The 19,422-nt window shown below is 47.9% G+C and overlaps 1 protein-coding gene across 1 annotated transcript in view; it reads right to left on the bottom strand.

Moving 5' to 3' along the window:
* LOC142576590 (caspase-7-like) overlaps positions 1-19,422 on the bottom strand; it is a 103,287-nt gene that overhangs the window by 11,412 nt on the left and 72,453 nt on the right. The window contains exon 5 of the mRNA XM_075686778.1: positions 15,776-15,998. Within this exon, the coding sequence (XP_075542893.1) occupies positions 15,776-15,998 (223 nt within the window). The remainder of the gene's footprint in view (positions 1-15,775; positions 15,999-19,422) is intronic.

Here is a 19,422-nt window from a genome sequence, read left to right as displayed (position 1 = left end):
ACACAAGTGTTCTAATTTTCAACAATATAAATGTAATTTTATGCAATGTTTATGTTTGCACACTACTTTGGCCTTGGCCTTTATGCATAGCTCGTGAACAATTTAGACAGATGCGCAGTATGAGATATTGATGCAGTGACGTGAGAGGGACGAAGACAATGTTTGACGCTTGTCGAGGGAGCTGTGTCTACCAGTACTCACCTACGGGGCAGAAACCTGGACGCTTACGAAAAGGGTTCTACTCAAATTGAGGACGACGCAACGAGCTATGGAAAGAAGAATGATAGGTGTAACGTTAAGGGATAAGAAAAGAGCAGATTGGGTGAGGGAACAAACGCGAGTTAATGACATCTTAGTTGAAATCAAGAAAAAGAAATGGGCATGGGCAGGACATGTAATGAGGAGGGAAGATAACCGATGGTCATTAAGGGTTACGGACTGGATCCCAAGGGAAAGGAAACGTAGCAAGGGGCGGCAGAAAGTTAGGTGGGCGGATGAGATCAAGAAGTTTGCAGGCATGGCATGGCCACAATTAGTACATGACCGGGGTTGTTGGAGAAGTATGGGAGAGGCCTTTGCCCTGCAGTGGGCGTAACCAGGCTGATGATGATGATGATGATGAGGGAAGAATAGTGAATATAGCGGTATGCAGAGAGAAGTATGACATATTGACACAATAATGTGGGGTTTACACACCGCAAGATGGCGCGTGCAAAAGTCAACACCATGAAAGACGATGAAGCGTGTTAGCTGCGCATTCTTTTTATGGTTTGCCATTAAAGAGACAGCATCCTTTTTGCCAGCCCCCGTCTTTACCCTACAATACTATATTGTGGTCGAGGTGGTGGTACATGCTATCGAACCCCATCTACAAGCCCAGTACAAAGTCCGGTGGAGCTGACTCCTGTTCACATACAGACAAGCCATCAACTTCAAGGACTACCACCTGAGCATGAGCCTCTACCCAATCACGTTGAAAGGATGAGTACATCAGCTCCTTCTTCTACCACAACTGCACCGACCGAGCTTGTCTTTAACCAGCAGCAAATTCAAAAATCCTTCCATGAGGACACTTTCAAGGATGCTGAAGACTGGCTCGATCACTTTGAGCGTGTCACCAAATTGAATTGCTGGACTCTAGAGTGTAACCTACATGACGTCTATTTTGCTGTCGAGGGTATGTGCGGACATGGTTTGAGAACCATGAGGCGGCCCTATCGTCATGGGACAAATTCTGACGACAGCTAATTAGTACATGGGCATGCCTCAATCACAAGGAGCGAGCTGAATCTGCAATTCAGGCGAGGGTACAGCGGCCGAACAAAAGCATTGCAATGTTTATGGAAGATAGGTGCCGACTTTTCTGACGCATGGATCCATCCATACCAGAAGAAAAGAAGTTAAGAAACTTGATGCATGGCGTCAAGCAAGAGCTATTTGGGGGCCTTATACGCAACCCATCAAGATCGTTGCAGAGTTTTTTGCAGCAGCCACATCGATGGAAAAGGCACTGCAGCAGCGAACAAGGCAGTATAACCAAGACATGTCGACACTATCACGTGACCCTAACGTGTGACCCTACCATGCGACCCTATCGCATAACCCTTTTGCTCTACTCTTGGACAACACTGATGCCTTGCGGGAGCTCATCAGGCTTGTTGTTCAAGAAGAGCTCCAAAAGCTTTAGGTGACTCTGCCATTCGTACCACGACTTTCTCTGGCTGAGGTCGTCCGTGAGGAAATAAGGCAGGCTGTCCAAAACCCAGAAGGAAGCAAGACACCACAGCACTTTGCGGAAGCAATGACGCATCAAGTTTTGCAAGCATATGCTCCAAATAGGCAAGTGTCGTCTAGCAATGGAAGTGCATTGTTTCCTTCTGTTGCCCTTAATTCTGCACACACCTCTTTCTTCCATGCTTCTTTCTGCAGCCGTACTAGCTAAGCATGCGGAGATGATACACTTTGTTGGAAAAGATAAAGAGTTGCGGCTATGGAGAGGGTCCCTCAATCCAGGGTCCTGCAGGGTACACCTTTCATCACTTCAGCAATGAAGGTTGCCAGGTACTGCTGAGTCAGCAATGATGCGGTGAGAGCCAACCAAGCAGCCATAGGGGTAGGTGAGGCACGAAGAAATGTAACCTCCGTACTTGCAGGGAAGCCACAAGGTCGCACTTTGCACTTTCTGGACGGTGTCATTTACTTGCGGATTGGAATAGTTGAGGGGTCCATTTCAAGTGAGACAATTGTGGTGTCTATGGGCAAGGAATTTGGAAAACAAACAAACAAGAAACATTGTGCTTTGAAGGAGACATGGAGCTTCCTTGTTCATCAGTAGTTTTCTCAGCATCAGCGTCTACATTGTGCGCATCACTCTTATTACACAGTGCTTCGGTGGTGTGTGGTGGTGGAATCTATGGAAAATAGCAACAGCACGGGCTGAGAGCCAACAGAGACATTTTTGTGGATAGCTCAAATGGTGACAACTTATGAACTTATGGGTTGATGGGCGGAATAGATAATTTTGGAACTTTCACGATAAGGACATTTAAGAATAACAAATGATTTTTGGCAGTCCCACATGATTCGTTATGTCGAGATTTAGCTGTATGGCAGCAAGCATTCCGCAACGGCTTGCTGCCCATTGCCACATTGGCCAGTGCCACACTGCCTATGCGATTAAGCCCAATTGGCGCTGCTTCGTTCAGCATTGAGAACTAATACGGTTTGGTGCTGACTCAATGCAAATCTATTTGTAGAAGCCACAAGAGACTCAAAATGCCGACAAACTGCCTCGCTAGCGAAAGCAAGTATATGGGATGGCAACAAAGCGGGGTTTGGCTTCCATCTTCGCTACATGTAGTCCTTTTTTCTGCGTTCCAAAGGAAGCCAGCGGAATATGAAAAAATGCCACATAACGGGGGGCTTGTACACTGTTATTGTGCTGCTCTCAAGCGTGCAATGGATGAACAAGGTCGGCTGCAGCGAGACTGGCCCGCGACAGGGCGTTATGCCTGTTGTAGGTATCTGGGCATGTGCCTTTTTTAGCATGACGGTGCAAATGCATGCTGCTGGCCAAGCATTGCCAAAGCGATAAAGCGTCTGAGGCCCCGGAAAAGAAAAGACGAAAGCAGCATTTTGATTCTGCTTGAAAGAAGGAAAAGGCGAAGCGCGTGGGAACGATGGAAGGTGATGATGGCTGCTACAATTTTGCCGTTGTACAGAAATGACCTTGCAGTAGTTTTCGAATTTAATGATGATGCTACAACTTTAAACCTGAGGGCTCGAATAACAGCGAATAAATCACACAGGCGCAAAAGAAACTACAGTCAAACCCCGTTACAACGAACACCAGATTAACGAACATTTCAGATGAACGAGCTTTTAAGAAATCCCATGCCGACTGCTTATAGTTTCAACTTAAAAATATTTCACTACTACGAACTTCAGAATAACGAACATTTCAGAATAACGATCATTAGTTAATTTCCGTGTCATCTTAACAACACCTCAGTACTACGAACTCATATCCTAAAATGCGAGGATTCTTAGATTTCAGTGTATCCGTCACGGCAGTCGGAGCTCGCTAGCAGACGACGCAGTGTGAAGAGCGGGTGCCTTGCAACTTGCTTCCCGCAAAAACCTGAAATGGCACGGGAGGAGAAAGATGCGGGCGGGGCCTTTTCTTTTTTCCTGTTGCGGAGGCAACGACGCACCACTTTTTTCTTGCTTGTTTTCTCAGTTGTTCGCGTGCTGTCACCCGTATCAGGCCTGTTCATCTTGTTTTTCTTCTGGTTATATTATTGTGTTAGAAGTGCGTGCCGGCATTCGCGTTGCCATGAGCTCAACAACTCTAACCACAGCGAAGAAGCGAAAGCAGTTTTCTTTGAGCGAGAAAGCAGACATTTTTCGCGAGATTGAAGACGGGAAGAAACAATCCGTCATGGCTAAAGAACGTGGAGTGGCGCGGTCGACGATCGCCACGATTCTCAAAGATAGAGAGAAAATCTTTAAGCACCAGCAAGAATCTCAGCTTACCCCATCAAGGAAGTGACTGCGGCTCGGTGATTTCCAGAATATTGACGCAGCGGTGCTGACTTGGTTTAAAGCCGTGAGAGCACAGAATGTGCCCGTGTCCGGCCCAATGCTGCAGGAGAAGGTGCGGCAGTTCGGTGCAATTCTTAAGGTCACTGGCTTCGAAGTGTCTTGTGGCTGGCTCCACCGTTTTCGCCAACGAAACGGCGTAACCTGGCAGTCTGTGTCTGGCGAGGAGACGGCAGCAGATGAAGCAGCAGCAGCCATGTGGAGGGAGGAAAGCTTCCACAAAATGGTCAAGTCTTACGCAGCAGCTCATGTTTTTAATGCAGACGACGAGATGGCCTGCTTTTATCAGCTGCTCCCGGACTAGACAATGCATTTTAAAGGAGAACAGTGCAGAGACGGAGTCGAAAGTCAAAAGTCGAAGCTTCGCGTCACCATGCTGTATTGCTGCAGTGCAGATGGCATTGCCAAGTTGAAGCCTCTGGTGATCGGGAGGTTTTCGAAGCCGCGCTGCATGAAAACTGTAGTGTCGCTGTCGTGCCAGTATAGGGCGAATCAGCGTGCCTGGATGACCCGCGAGCTCTTTCCCGAGTGGCTGCTGACGGTAAACGAGAAGATGAGGAAGGAGGGGCGGCACATTTTGATGACTGTGGACAATTGCTCGGCGCACATTGTCAACATACGGCTCATGAATGTGCGTCTCGAGTATCTGTCGCCGAACTGCGCATCAGTACTTCAGCCACTGGACCAAGGAAGTCGCACTTCCAGAAGCGCCTTGTTCAGCGGCTGCTCATCAACCTGCGCCTGCAGCACTCGACAGCCATCAACGTCCGACAGGCTGCGGAAATGCTGACAGGCGCATGGTGGAGCGTCACGTCCACCACCATCCAAAACTGCTGGAAGAAGGCCGGCCTGGCGATCAAAGATGGCCAACCACAAACCGATGAACCGGCAGCGGAGGACAGTTCGAGTGAGCTTTGGAGCGAGGTGGCCGAGCAGCTAGCCGTCGATCCTTCAGTCACATTTGACGACTACATCCAGTGTGACGAGGCGACGTGGACCTCAGCGGAGCTTACCACTGATGACGTACTGCAGAGCGTCCAGGCCACGGCGACTCAAGATCAGGAATGCAGCAACGACATGGACGATGACATTACGGCAGCACCCGAAGACCGCGACGAGTCCGTGTTGGCTACAGATGCGTTGGACTGCTTGCGAAAACTCCGCATACTTATAGCCAAAAGTGGCACAGCGACCGAAGGCGTGCATAAGAATGCGGACGGTCTGGAATCGTTCTTGCTGCAGAGTCTGTGCTGCACCCGTCAGAAGACGATCACGGACTATTTCAAATAAATGTGCCTCGCCTGACGACCACGTGTGCATTGTGTGAGAAACAAGTTCAAGGAGGTGCCGTTTCAAAGGTAGGATGTTTGCGTTACTGAAATGCTATTGTTATGGCTAATTTTTGGGCTTTCACTATAACGACCTTTCAGAATAACGAACATTTTCCGGCGGTTCCCTGAAGTTCGTTACGCCGAGATTTCACTGTAATGGTAAAAAAAAACCTTGGCTATATTCAAGGAAGATTACGCATGTCTTCAGACGGTGACTCTTTTCGCCTTGCCCTTGTCTGCTCTCCCTCTCACACTTACTGTCTACCAGACATTCTTTTTTGATCTCGCACCCCGCACGTGCGCATCACTTTGTGGTCGCAGTATCGGGTGGCCGCGTTTGGCGTCACATTTGTGCACCGTGACCGGTGCGTCAGTCCCTGAGAGAGTGTGCACGCAGGCTGTTCCAGTTTACCGGACGTAGATCATACCTTATGTAGCTCGTCTGAACCAATCCCAGCGAACTGCAACATATTCAGTGCACCTCAGCCCCCGTATCCCTGCATATTCTCCACAACCAGGCTATTTGGCTGAGACCAACGTTGAGCAGCAGATATCACTTACTCCAATGAGGAAAGAGTGGATATGGTTTTGGCTCTAGGTGCGTCAAGTGGACATAGAAGGCGCGAAGTTGAGCTATTTCAATGCTGGCATCCAGGTACGCATCTGAGCTCAACGCTGATTGTGGGTGCATATGAAATGCTGAGACAGACTGGGACTTCTATGAAGAAACAACATAAATCTTCAATCCTGGGTGAGGACATCGAGACAGCTGTTCTGTCAAAGTTTTCTTCAGACCCATATGCAAGTGTTCGTAGTGTGGGTGCTGAAGCTGGAGTGTTAAAGTCTTCAGTGTGGAGAGTATTTAAGAAGAGGCAACTTCAACCGCACCACGTGCAGGTGCACCAGATGTTGGAGCTCCGCGATTTCCAAAATAGAAAGGACTTTACAAACTGGATTATAATCAAGACGGAACAGGACCAAGGGTTTGTCAACCAAATACTGTGGACCGATGAAGCTACCTTCTAAGGTAATGTCCAAGAGAACATCCACAACGATCACTATTGGACTGACGAAAACCCTAATTGGGTTTTGAAGACACATCACCAATAAGAGTGGTTGGTTAATGTGTGGCGTGGAATTCACGGTGGCACTATCATTGGCCCCGTCTTTTTTGATAACACGCTTACAGGCGAAAGATACGTCAGTGACATCCTTGATGGGGTGCTTGAGGATTTTCTTTGCAAAGTTCCACTGGCTAGGATCAAGGATATTTGGTATCAGCATGATGGTGCTCCCGCGCACGGCAGCAGCAAAGCTTGCAAATGCCTGCGTGAAGTATTCTCGCAGCAGTGGATTGGACGGCATGGACCCATCACCTGGCCTGTACGGTCGCCAGATTTACCTTCCCTCAATTCTTTCTCTGAGGCCACATCAAGGATCAAGTATACCGGACACCAACCAAAACATCAGAGAACCTAAAAGAAAAACAAAGACAAGTCTGCAACTCCATCCCTGATACCATGATCAAGAACACCTTGGAAAATGTGCCGATGAGATGCCACATGTGTACTGGAGCAGATGGTGGCCACTTCGAACATGCATTATAATCAAAGGGCACATTTCAGATTGAAGGTCACTGGAAAACCATCTTGGCCCTAACGCCGTCTCCCCGCACAACCCCATTACAGCCGTATGTCCAGATACCTACACCAGACATAACACCCAGTCATGGGCCAGTCTCGCTGCAGCCGACTTTGTTCATCCATTGCATGGTTGAGAGCAGCACAATAACTGTGCGCAATCGCTCTGTCACATGGTATTTTTTCATATTTCGCGGGCTTTCTTTGGAACGTGGAAGAAAGGACCACGTGAGATATATCATGTTGGAAACAATTAATTGAGAGGTTTCCCAAGGTGCTCTACAGCTTTACGCATCCCACTTTGGGTCTGCAGCCAATACTTATAAATTTATTTAATTAAACATAACTACAGTAAAACCTCGTTATAACGAAATGGGATATAACGAACTAATGAATATAACGAAGCAATCGTGATTCCCCTTGAAATTCCAATAGATGCCCACGTATTGAAAACCTCGTTTTAACGAAGCTAAAATTTCCTCGCAATGGGTATAACAAACCTTTATTTAGAGCACAGCTCTTTGGCGCCCTTTACTGCGTTTCACGGCGGCGGCGTGCCTCGCCATAACCAGCTCCGTAGCCGGGGCCGGCACACTGCTCTAGCTGCACGCACTCCTGGTGCCATCTCTCGCACATGGCACAAACCTTGCTCTCTTCGCTCCTTCCACCCATGTGCGGCGGCAATTAGAGCGCTGGCTTGGTGGTGGCTGATCTCGGTGATGTGGTGCTATCAAAGCCGAAACTCATAGCCACCGCCATTCACCACTGCATGTCCCCTTCCCCCTTTCCTCTCCTCCATGGCCACGACTGCGCGAGAGGGCACGGTGTTCTCTGGTTGCCTTAGCGCCGGCTTGGTATCAGCGGAACACGGTGCGCGCTTCCCAAGCCAAAACGCAAAGCCACCTTAAGGTGACTTGCTAGCTGCCATCCCCTTCACCGTGCAACATTCCTATGCGTCTACGCACTGCCTCCCGCGAGCCCCCCGATAAGCGAGGCAGCTGCGCCAAGTTATGCTCCGTTTGCAGCGGCTAGTGTGAAATGTTCTGCGCCAGATGGATTGTCCGAGGCTCACAGACGGTTTACAGTAGAATTTCGGTGATACAAATCTCAAGGGGAGGTGGAAATATTTGTATCACCCGAAATTTCGTATCACCAAACAACGAGCGAAATCCAACCCGAAACCATGAGACACGCGTATCTCCTTCTGAGTCTTCTTCTCTGTGATATCGGCCAGCAGAGAATTTTCGAAGATGAAGAACTGGGCTGTAGTGTTCTCACGCACAGTCTCAGATGTCACAGCTTGCCGCAGAATATTGACAGCGTGCATAGTTTCGGCTGCCGATGGAAGTTGGTCATCACCATTTTGGCACTTGTCGTCTTCTTCGTCACTGGTCAAAATTCCAGGCTGCAACGGTACATCCTCCACGATGTCTTCCACTGTGCGCAGACCACAGGTGACGAGATTGTCATCCGCGGTGACGAAATCATCGGCAGTGCAGTCAACGCCAAGCTGGTTCCAGACATCAACCAGAATTGGATCTGGCACTTACGAGGTGGTGGCGACTGTGGATTTAAAAATCCCACACTTTGCGAAACAATTTGTGATGGTTGCAGGGGAGACGCGCTGCCAGACCACTGCAATAAAATGCATAGCGTCCAAAAGACTAATCTGCATATTTGCGTCCTTACGGTCAATCTTCGCAAGGAGGTGGCACAGCAACAAACCTTTGAAGTGGTGCTTAACGTTTCTGATAACGCCAGCATCCAATGGCTGCAAATGACTAGCAGCGTTCGGGGGTAGGAATACAGGCAGGATGCGTAGCATCATGTGCTTTGGATGCGCCGCGCACTCGTCCAGCAGCAAAACAATCTTTCTGTTCTTGCATGACATCCTTTGGTCCAAGTATGTGACGAACTCCACGAACAGAGCAGACGTCACCCACGCCTTTTTATTGGCTCTATATATGCAGGGCTGCCTTGAAGCATCGGGGCTTTTCGTATTTTCTAATGACGGTCAGTTTCATTTTTTCTGACCCGTCAGCATTGCAGCAAAACAAAACCGCCACATGCTGCTTACTTTTCTGTACTACCTGGTAGGCTTCGCCCTTGAAGCAGAGACTCTTTTTGGGCTGAAGATTGTAAAACAGCCCTGCCTCGTCAATGTTAAAAACATCGCGAGCGTCATATCCCGCGACAAAAGACTGCAGCATGGTTGCCATTCAATTTTCAATGACGGAGGCGTCAACCTTTTTCCCTTCGCCGCAAACTGTTTTGTAGGAGAGTTCATGCCGTTCCTTTAATCGCTGATTTGGTGAAACAGTGCCTTCCGCTTTCGTGACATCGTACTGATTGCAGTACCTTTCGGGCTGACACGATCAACGCTCGTAAAACGGCACATGCAAGCAACACGCTGCACTTCCATAGCCGTCGCGCACGAGGAAACAAAGAAGCGGGAGCTGCTGCTGGTGTGACGATCTGCGTGCTTGGCTGTAGTGGAAAGACCGGCAGAAGAGGCGCGCAGGGCTGCAAGAAATGTGGAGAGGACAAATCGCGCTCGACCGGTTGGGCTGGCTGGTTTGCAGGGCGAATGGACCAACAAGCAGCGGCGCTAGCCCAGGGTGTCTACCAAGTTCACATCTCCAAATTCCCTGAGTTTTCCAGGTTTTTTCTGTGCACCTTTGCAAAATTCCCTGAATGAGCCAGAACTTTGTTTTATGTGAAGACAGGCTGACACCACGTTGCCCGATGCTGTCACTCTCTAGTAATCATGCTGAAACAAAAATAATGACTTAATCCAGTTTGGATAGTAAGGAGTAATATCTATTTTATTTAAAAAGAAAACAGAAGGAAGTTGTTAGGAAAATGCACAACGAAAGAAATGGTAAAACCCATTCCAAATTGAGTCGAACATTTTCAAATACGAATTAAAAGGAGATGCATACATAAGTAAATATTTTTTAATATGAGCTATTTCTGTCAACTGACAGCAAGCTCATCTGTATGAGGCCTGAACTTTGTCACAACTAAGGTTCTCTCTCAGCAGCTGGGAAGTCAACCTTAACTGTCCTGACATACTCTCAGCCCGTACACATCTCAGTGTTGGGTTTCACTGCTTAAAACAGTTTATTTTGGTTTGGATGAGGGACACCTGTATCTTGGCGTCAGCCAACACTTAGTTTCTTTAGCTCAAGCTCCTCCAAAAAGGCGGCGGCACGCTTCCTTTGCCATTAATTCCTCAGTGCGTTGGTCCTTTCTGTTCTCATCCTCCTTCTACCCCGCTTAAACCACATGGATCATTTGAAGCATCCTCTTGGTCAGTTGTACAGTCAACGTCCGATTTTTCGGATTCCCTAGGGGCCGCATAAACATCCGAAAATCGGGCAGTCTAAAAATAATGAACGCCTGTCTTTAACTGCCCTTAAGGGCTAAAATTGCCACAGGCCCGCCCGAAAAAGCTCTTAAGGCCTGCCAGTACACTTACTAGGCATATCGGTGCTCGTACTGTAACAGGAGATGGGGGTGCACGTGTGTATAATTAAGGAATACATACTGTGTCCCGTGACAACTGCCCCTTCCCACGCTTGTTATGCTTCACAATTTAACACTACTGTACTGAGGCGAAGCTAACTTTCAGAGACTGGCATTACGCAACGCGGTGCGCTCTGCGAGCTTCAAAGCCAATCGCGAGGACTACAAAGGCGGAGTCGGTGCCATTGGTGATAGCGGCGAATTCTTTCAATGAAAAACACGACACCGCACGGCAAGAAGCTTAATAGCGAACATAGAAGCAGCTAGGCCCAACGTTGCCGCGGTGGTGGTTACGGCTGCCAGCGGATCTGCGTGCGAGAGTGCCGGTTCGAGGCGGCGAGATAATTAAAATAGCGGCGGTGGCGGCTTTGATTAATGCCATTTCAGACCTGCAGTCAGGGCAACATACATTGACTATATGGAGTAAGTGGTGGTGCCGCAAAGCCGTGCAAATTATCGGGCATGTCCGAAAAATCGGGCGTCTAGAAAATCGGTCGTTAACTACTCTGGCAATACAGCGTGCTGATGACACGGCGTCAGTGACGATTTGTTGCGATTCCTCTGTTACTGGAGCCAGCATTAATACGACTTTCTTTCCCTTTCAATAAAGTTACAGCTAACTTCCCCTGATAGGAGCACAAATTCCCTGAGTTTTCCCTGAGTTTTTCCAGACTCTTCAAATTCCCTAAGAATTCCCGGTTTTCCCGGTTAGTAGACATCCTCTAGCCTCGGGCAACAACAAAGCAGAAAGAAAAAGGCGGAGAAGCCGCCCCAAAAAACTAGACGGAGCTTCGCTTGCCTCGCCGGCCTCCTGCTGCCGCGGAATCCCAAACTGGCACTGGCGCGCGCTGCGCCGGTGGCGGCTCGACGGTCGCGGTACCGAAGTTCGTATCACCCGACGCGACGTGGAAAAGTGTTCGGAAAAACTAAATGTCAGCCCATTGTACACAACGCATTTCGGCGGGGGAATTTCACGAATTCGTATCACACTGCAATTCGTACCAGCCGGGTTCGTATCACCGATATTCTACTGTATACATTCGAACCCGGATATATCTAGTTCGAAGGGTATAGTGAAATAGTACAATATATCCATAATTCTATATATGAAATTAAATATTTGATACAATATTCTTCAGGGGGATTATACAGCTGTTTGTTATACACAATAATTTGTTATATCAGGATTCGATATACCCGGTTTCTACTGTATTATGACATAATCCGTCTGCCTATATAAGTAGTTTATTCTCAGCCAGTTCTTTCTGAGCCATGGGCGAGGCAACCGGTGGAAGTCTTTCATCTGCCGCTGCTGCTAAGTGGCAGATGAAAGAAGACGGCCCGAGCAGAGGCCCAGTGCCGTCGCCGCCAGAATACAGAGGTGCGCTAAGCCGAACCAGGCATTGGTGCAGCAAGTCTAGCATATATCCATGTATTTCTCGGACCACAAAGCTACCTTCATGACAATCAAGAACTGGCAGTGGAGCGTTTCTTGAAGTGAAGAATAAGAAGTTGTAACTGTACATACATGTCTTGCTTGAATTATTTGTCTCAGTATATAGAAAAGCTGAAACAGCTGAAGAGCTGCACTCAAATTTCGCATTAGGAAGTAACGTAATCGTCGGCAATTGTTTTTTTTTTCCACAACAAGCATTTACCGACTATTTTGGTATCTGTCAGGTCAATGTCTTATAGCATGCGACGTTTGCATCTCCCGTGCGCGTAACCCGGCCTCCCCATTTCCGTGGAACTGGTGGACTCGCCTGCTCTTCCGCTGCATGCGTGGGGCGGTGCCGACAGCAGTTTTGTTGTTGCTTGTCGTTGCCTCTGTGCACATCAACGATATGAGTGTTTCTATTCATTCGTTCGTGCGAGTTCCTGCTGCCAGAAACGAGATGGACGAGGGCAAACGGAAGCACAAAACAATATCAATCGAGCAGAAGGTGGCTACGCTGAACGTCGTCGAGTCCGGTGTGAAGCAGAAAAAAGTGGCCGTAGATTTCGGCATAGTGCAGCAAAAAAGCAGCAAAAAAGCTGTCACCAGTGCTGTCGCACGTGGCATAACAGGTGACAAAAAGAAACTGCGAGCCACCGCTTTCGAAGCTGTAGAGAAGGTGGTCTTCAAGTGGTTTTTGGACGCATGAGTGAGTGGAACTCCTGTGAGTGGGGCACTGTTTCAGCTCAAAGCAAGGGGCTTCATGTGCATCATGAAGCACGACAATTTTGTGGCGAGTGTGGGCTGGCTGCCGCATTTCAAGGAGCGCCACGACATTGTCGGCAGGGCTGTCAGCGAAGAAGCGCAGTCTGTCAACCACGAAGCTGCAGTAGCACGGGTGGAGACAAATGTTGGACAACAGATAGAAAAATACAGTGCCAAGGATTTCTTTAACACCTGAGGGTTTGTGCAACACGGATGAGCCAGCCCTGTTCTACCAGATGCTCCTGCAAAAAACCTTGGCCCTCAAAGGTGAACGCTGCCAGGGCAGTAAGCAGAGCAAGGTCCGTGCAACCATGTTGCTTTGTGCCAACATGGATAGGCCGGAAAAGGTGCCGGCCCTCGTGGTTGGCAAAAGTGCGTCACCATGATGCTTCAAAGGCAAACAAAAGCTCCAAGCGAGTTATGTGCCCAACCATAAGGCTTGGATGATGAGAGAAATTTTCGCAGAATGGCTACGGGAGTGGCACGAGCGGCTGGGCAAGCTGAACCGGAAGATACGTCTCGTACTGGACAACTACACGGCCCACTACACATAGCTACATAGCTCTATGTTTTTGAACACAGCGGCAATGTTTCTTGCCATCAAACTTCACTGCCGTTGTGCAACCCCTCAACCAAGGAGTTATCATAAACTTTTTCATCATGAAACTCATCATGAATTATTATAAAAAGTCAGGCCATCACAAGCATGTGATCGACTGGATTCTGCTCAATGTGAGCATGAAGCGCGAGACCACGACCAACTTGTACATTGTGATTGAGATGCTTCAGGCTGCTTGGATGGCTGTACCGGCAAGCATGATCGCCAATTGCTTCACACATGCCTCATTCGGCATCACCAGCAGCGGTTACATCGAAGATCTCGGTGCTGCCCCCAATGAGGGTGCTGTGGGCGACGAAGCCCTAGCATCGTGGGACGCTCTCCTTGACGCCAGCATTGTGCCCGACTGCGACACCTTCTGTACGTACATTAGTGCCAACGCTGACACAACGACGAAGGAAGAGCTAATGGAGGCAGAAATTGTGCATGTGGTGACAGGGGTACCTAATGACGACAGTGACGAATGTGTTGATGACAGCCCGGAGCCTTATATTGGCAAACCCGACGTACCGATGCCTGCACAAGTGCTGGATACGGCAGACCTGCTGCTCCGCTTCTTTGGCGCTCACGATGATGGTGAGGACGGACTCGAAATAGCGGCTGCAGCTGAAAATGCCGTCAGTCGCCTGAAGAAGACGCGGCAAAAATCTATCAAGGACTTTTTTTCTGTGATGTGAGCCACCAGCTGGTGTGCTGTTGATTGATCAGTGATGAGCTGTTTGGCCTGAATAAAGTAGCAATTCCTTGCTATCTCTTTTTCGCTTGTTTTTTTCCGTGCGACTGCTGGTTTCTTGTACGCGTGGCAGGCTGCTGTGAGATTTGGTAGCAAGTACATCCTTTCTTGCTTGCTAACTGTGGATAGAAATGGATAGTGGCTATAACAAACTAATGGTTATAACGAAGTAATTACGACCACCCCTTCAACTTTGTTATAACGAGGTTTTACTGTAATCCGTTAGCTAACCCTTTCCAGGTCGATTTCTTTCGCCACATGCAACCGCCCAAGGTCGGTTTATCTTATTGCAGATTCCAATTCTTGTGAGGGACCTATTTAGAAAAAAGATTACTGTAACTTCTTTTGGGTGACCCTAAAGTGAGAAAAAGATATTCTGCATTGGTATATATGTACTGTTTATTCATGAATAACAACAATAAAAAAAGGAAATAAACTTATAAGAATTAAAAATTTGATGCATTGTTTACACATAGTTCAAGGCTTAGAAAATGCGCACACGAGAATATTTCGTAACTCTGAAATGTTCCTGCTCTTACACTAATACTTACATCCATAGCGTAATCGAACTGTGTAGGTGAGTGCGCTGAAGAAAACTGTATGGTTGTGTGCCCGTCAAAAAAGCAAAATGTGTGACGAATTTCCGCTAATCTTCATCTTATTGCCAACCAGAGGCAATTAGTTTTCACGAGTCTCAAAAAAAGAAAAAAAGAAAAGAAAAGGAAACGCATGCATGGCGGCATCCTTCGTATGCACACCCCTGTGAGCACTAAACGAGCAAGAAAGAGGCGGTCTGTCTCTGAGCAATTACATAGCGAGATCATCAGTTTTGTGAACGCAAGAATCCGAAACCGCTCGCGGAACAAAATCAAACCGCCATCTGCCAAAACGCGAGCGGTAGTATATAGACGTGCTGGAGCAAACTAGCTCTAAAGCAAACCATTCAATGAAAACCAAGAGTGGGAGGAGCGAGAAAAAGATTACCCGTATTCCCACATAATGGCAGCACATGCCAGAAAAGAAAAAATTAGGAAATAGGTGCGCTTTTTAAACGTACAGACGACACCATAAATATACGCCACCGACCATTTGGGGCTTGTTCGCGGCGCCGTATATTTACGTCATTGACCCTTAAAGGGTTAAGGGGAAAATAAAAAATAGCCTGTGTAACTCTAGGCCAGTGCCAACATGCATTCAGTTCAAATCACGTCTGGAATGCCTCTCATTTTCAAAATTTTGGCTCAAGTTATGTGGCACCACCTGTATAAGACACACCGGCAAAAATTTTGACAATAACCACAGCTTATATACCAGAAAATACAGCAACTGTCTCTTGAAACTGTTTGCTCTCTTATTAAGCATAGCTTTGCCACCAAGTTGCAATGGCAGTGGCATGGAATTATCATCAGAAGTACAGGGCCCATATTTTATAATATTTCATTTTACTTTCTACTTTTAATTCCTTATCACGCCGCACATTGAGTGGCTAATACCAATGATAATGGTTGCACGGCAGAATGCAAGTAATGCAAAAGCCAGTGAAGAAGGACAGAAAGAAAAATAGAATGTCACAAAACAGTATGGCCCCAGGGGAAATGGGAGGCAACAGAAAACACTACACACTTCCCCGACAGGCCTGGATGAAGAACAGCTTCGGCTTTCTCTGCAGGGCTTCACAAGACTGGTTGTTGAACAATGTGTAGACGTCCTTTTCCAGATACAGGTGCTCGCCATCCGAGCCATCAATCGTGTCCCGGTCTCCGTGTGACATCAGGATTACCACCAGGCAGTCGGCTCCCTCCTGCTGCTTGGACTGGGCTGCCCACGACAGAAGCGCCTTCATGTCCTAGACAAGAAGTACAGGGCAAAAATTTGTCCGAAGTTTTAGGCGCAAAAACAGCTTTCTCCTAAGAACACGGGTTAAGAATCCAGCCCTATACAACTGGACAACATCCTGTGGCAATAAACGGATAGCTACAAGGAAGGAGCTTTTGCACAGGTGCTATTGTGCCAACTAGTCAGGCAGAGTTTGACAGTACCTTCGGTTTGTTTCTCGCAGTAGATACTGAATTAGCATCATGGGTACTTGCAGCTGTTTCGCATTTGCCAAAATGCAGAACAGCAAAACTAAAGAAACGTAAATTCAAATATAACACTGAGTTGTGTTTTTTATGTTCTATATTCAGATAAGTACAGTAGTGTATGTGAGATGTTTGTTTTCTATTCCTAAGGTTAAGCAAAATTCAAATGAAACTGTGGGGCTATTTTGAGCACTGTCACAAGCATGCTTTACCTTTGTATCTTTCCCTTCTTTGCCACAAAAAGTTGTCTGGGAGTATATAGCAGTGTCCTTGAACAACTGAAATTTGAGCTAGCTAGTAAGGATTTATGTTGCTGAAAGGCTTGGCTCAAGAAAATGCGCACACGAGAATATTTCGTAACTCTGAAATGTTCCTGCTCTTACACTAATACTTACATCCATAGCGTAATCGAACTGTGTAGGTGAGTGCGCTGAAGAAAAGCCAGTAAAAAATTTGGAAGATGCTTAAGCTTGTCATGTACGTTCTTGATTTCGAGAAATCCTCGGCACACGCACACACATGCAGTCTGCGTTCCGTCCTGCCACACCGCATGAGGCTTGCTCCGCTGATTGCTTGCTGAACGCCAGCTCTCTGCATGCCGACCGTGCACTCACCGTTCCATGTTCTCCCTCCCCGCCACACACCATTGCCTACCGTCTCGTGCCTGCGACTCTAGGCCACTTGGTACCCTCACAGATCCCCCGCCCCTTTTTATCCTGTGAAGAGAGCTCCCAAAGCACATGATAAGGGCTCAGCTGGTCTGCATTAGCGAGGCCTTTCTGTTTCCCTGCAACCAGGTCTCCGAGTCTGTAGGTGTTGCATCCAATGTGTGCATTCACTCTAAACGGCCCTGTGCGTCGACGGGCAAACTTGGCTATGAAGCCAATGGCTGCCTTACTTAGCGGGTGCATGTCGTGGAGAACCAAGTCTTCAACCTGGAAGGTAGCTAGAGTGCGCTTTTTGTTGTAATACTTTGCCTGGCTGGCTTTTGCCAAGGTTTGGTGGTCCTGTGCAAAGGCCCAGGCACCTCGAAGGTACACATCCAGTTCAGCAGCTAGGGCATGACGCGCAAAAGGGGCCACCTCGGTGCCAGGTGTCCGATTGTGATGGCTACACGGGTTCCGTAGTTCCCGCCCATAACACAAGAAGGCAGGCGTAAAGCCAGTAACTACACTTTCAGACGTCCGCATTGCAAATGCCATTTCAGGCAGCTTTTTGTCCCAGTCCCTGTGGGAAGTGAAGTAGCCTACCAGGCATTGTTTAGCCATTGGGTTATGGCATTCCACAGTCTGTCCTGCTGGTCTGTATGAGACTGTGTGGCTCTCCTTGATTCCCTAGTGCTGGAGACTGTCTTTCCACAGTTTGCTTATGAATGGTTTGCCATTGTCGCTAGAGATGGAGCTAGGCACACTATGCCAGCAAAAAACATTGATCATTTTATGGATGATAAATTTGGAGGTAGGTGCACATAATGCGAAAAGGTCCAAAAACTTCGTGAAGTTGTCCAGCACCACCAGGATGTGGTTCCGGTGCCGAGGGGTTGTGGGCAGTGGCCCGATAAGGTCCACATTTAGCTGATGCATTGGGTGGGTGGCCCATGAACTGTCCATCAGTACTTTTGGTTTTTGCCGGTGAGGTTTGAAAGCCTGGCACTGCTGGCAGCTAAAGATGTAACGGGAGATATTGGAGTGGACTGAGCCATGTGAACCGGCTCTTAACACGTTTGAATGTTTTAAAAAAGCCTAAATGCCCACTTATGGGGTGGTCATGCTCCATTCTCAGTGCAATGTCTCGCAAGTGTTGGGAAAGCCACGCGACCTTACATTTACCGACTGTGTACATAAGGATACCATTGTTCGAGATTGCACTGTCGTCAGCTAGGTCCTGTACCCTCTTGGACTCTTTATCGTCACCTGGTAGCAGGCCAGACTTTAAGTATTGCAGCAGCTGCAGCAACAGTGGATGCTTTTGTTGTTTCAACTGCAACTTTGCAGTGTCGGTGGGTGGGGACACATCAGTCATGCCAACAGGGGGCTGCTAGTTCAAAACAAATGGTTTGTTGAGGCTCTTGCACTTCGATTGGAAACCAGTCCTCCGCCAAACAAGGCTGAGCAGATTCGGCTGCAGGAATGGGGCACCTGCTTAATGCATCTGCTGGGATCTTGGCCCATCCTTTACGATGCCTTATGGTACACTTGAGCCCTTGTAATCTCAACACCCAACATCACACTCTGCAGGATGTCTGCTCAGTTGTAAACATCCAAGCCAATGATGCATGGTCACAATGCACCTCAAATGATGTGAATTCTACATACGGTTGGAATCTATTGACAGCCCACACCACAGCGAGGCATTCCCATTGTTTGACAGTATAGTTCTGTTCAACAGTGCTGAGGGTCCGGCTTATAAATGACACAGGCCTGAGTTCACCTTCGACTTCCTACAACAACAATGGTGATAAGCCAGTTCCACTGGCATCTGTTTCAATCACAAAAGGCCTGTTCAGGTCAGGCAATACCATAGCCACCTCTCCTGTCAGCGTTAGCCTTAGAGTCTTGCATGCTGTCTGTTGCTCAGCACCCCAAACCCAATGGGCTCCTTTCTTGAGGAGAGCTGTCAGGGGTCTGGCTTTGTCAGAAAATCAGGGGATAAAATTTCTGCAATATCCCACAAGGCCCAAAAACACTTGGAGCTCCTTGACTGTTTTAGAGCATGGGAACTCTGCAACTGCTCGCACTTTGTCCGAGTCAGGTTGACATTTGCCTGGAGAGATTACATGTCCAAGGTACTTTAATGCATGTTCACAGCATGTAACTTTGTTGGGATTGATTGTCAGACCTGCACAGCCAATTCCTCACAGTACTTCATTGATATGTTGTAGGTGGTCCACAAAAGCTTCCGATTAAATGATCACATCGTGAAGAAATGCCTTGCAGTAGTTGTGTTTAATGCCTTCGAACACTTTGTCCATGAGAGACTGAAATGTTGCCGGCCCACCTGCTAACTAAAATGACATTAGCTTCATTGAAACACTTTTCTATGGCGCAGAAATGCAGTCTTCAATACATCTTCCGGAGCAACCGACACTTGAAAGAAGCTCTCCGCAAGGTCGAGCTGAGCCAGTACCCAGTCTGTGGAGGGCATGGGATATACTGGCACAGTTGTGATTGCATTTAAGAGTCTCTCATC

This window comes from Dermacentor variabilis, chromosome 3 (genome assembly GCF_050947875.1).
Source record: "Dermacentor variabilis isolate Ectoservices chromosome 3, ASM5094787v1, whole genome shotgun sequence".
Classification (NCBI taxonomy): domain Eukaryota; kingdom Metazoa; phylum Arthropoda; class Arachnida; order Ixodida; family Ixodidae; genus Dermacentor; species Dermacentor variabilis.
The sequence above is the reverse complement of the archived record's forward strand: the minus strand, read 5'-3'. Positions and strand labels throughout refer to the sequence as shown.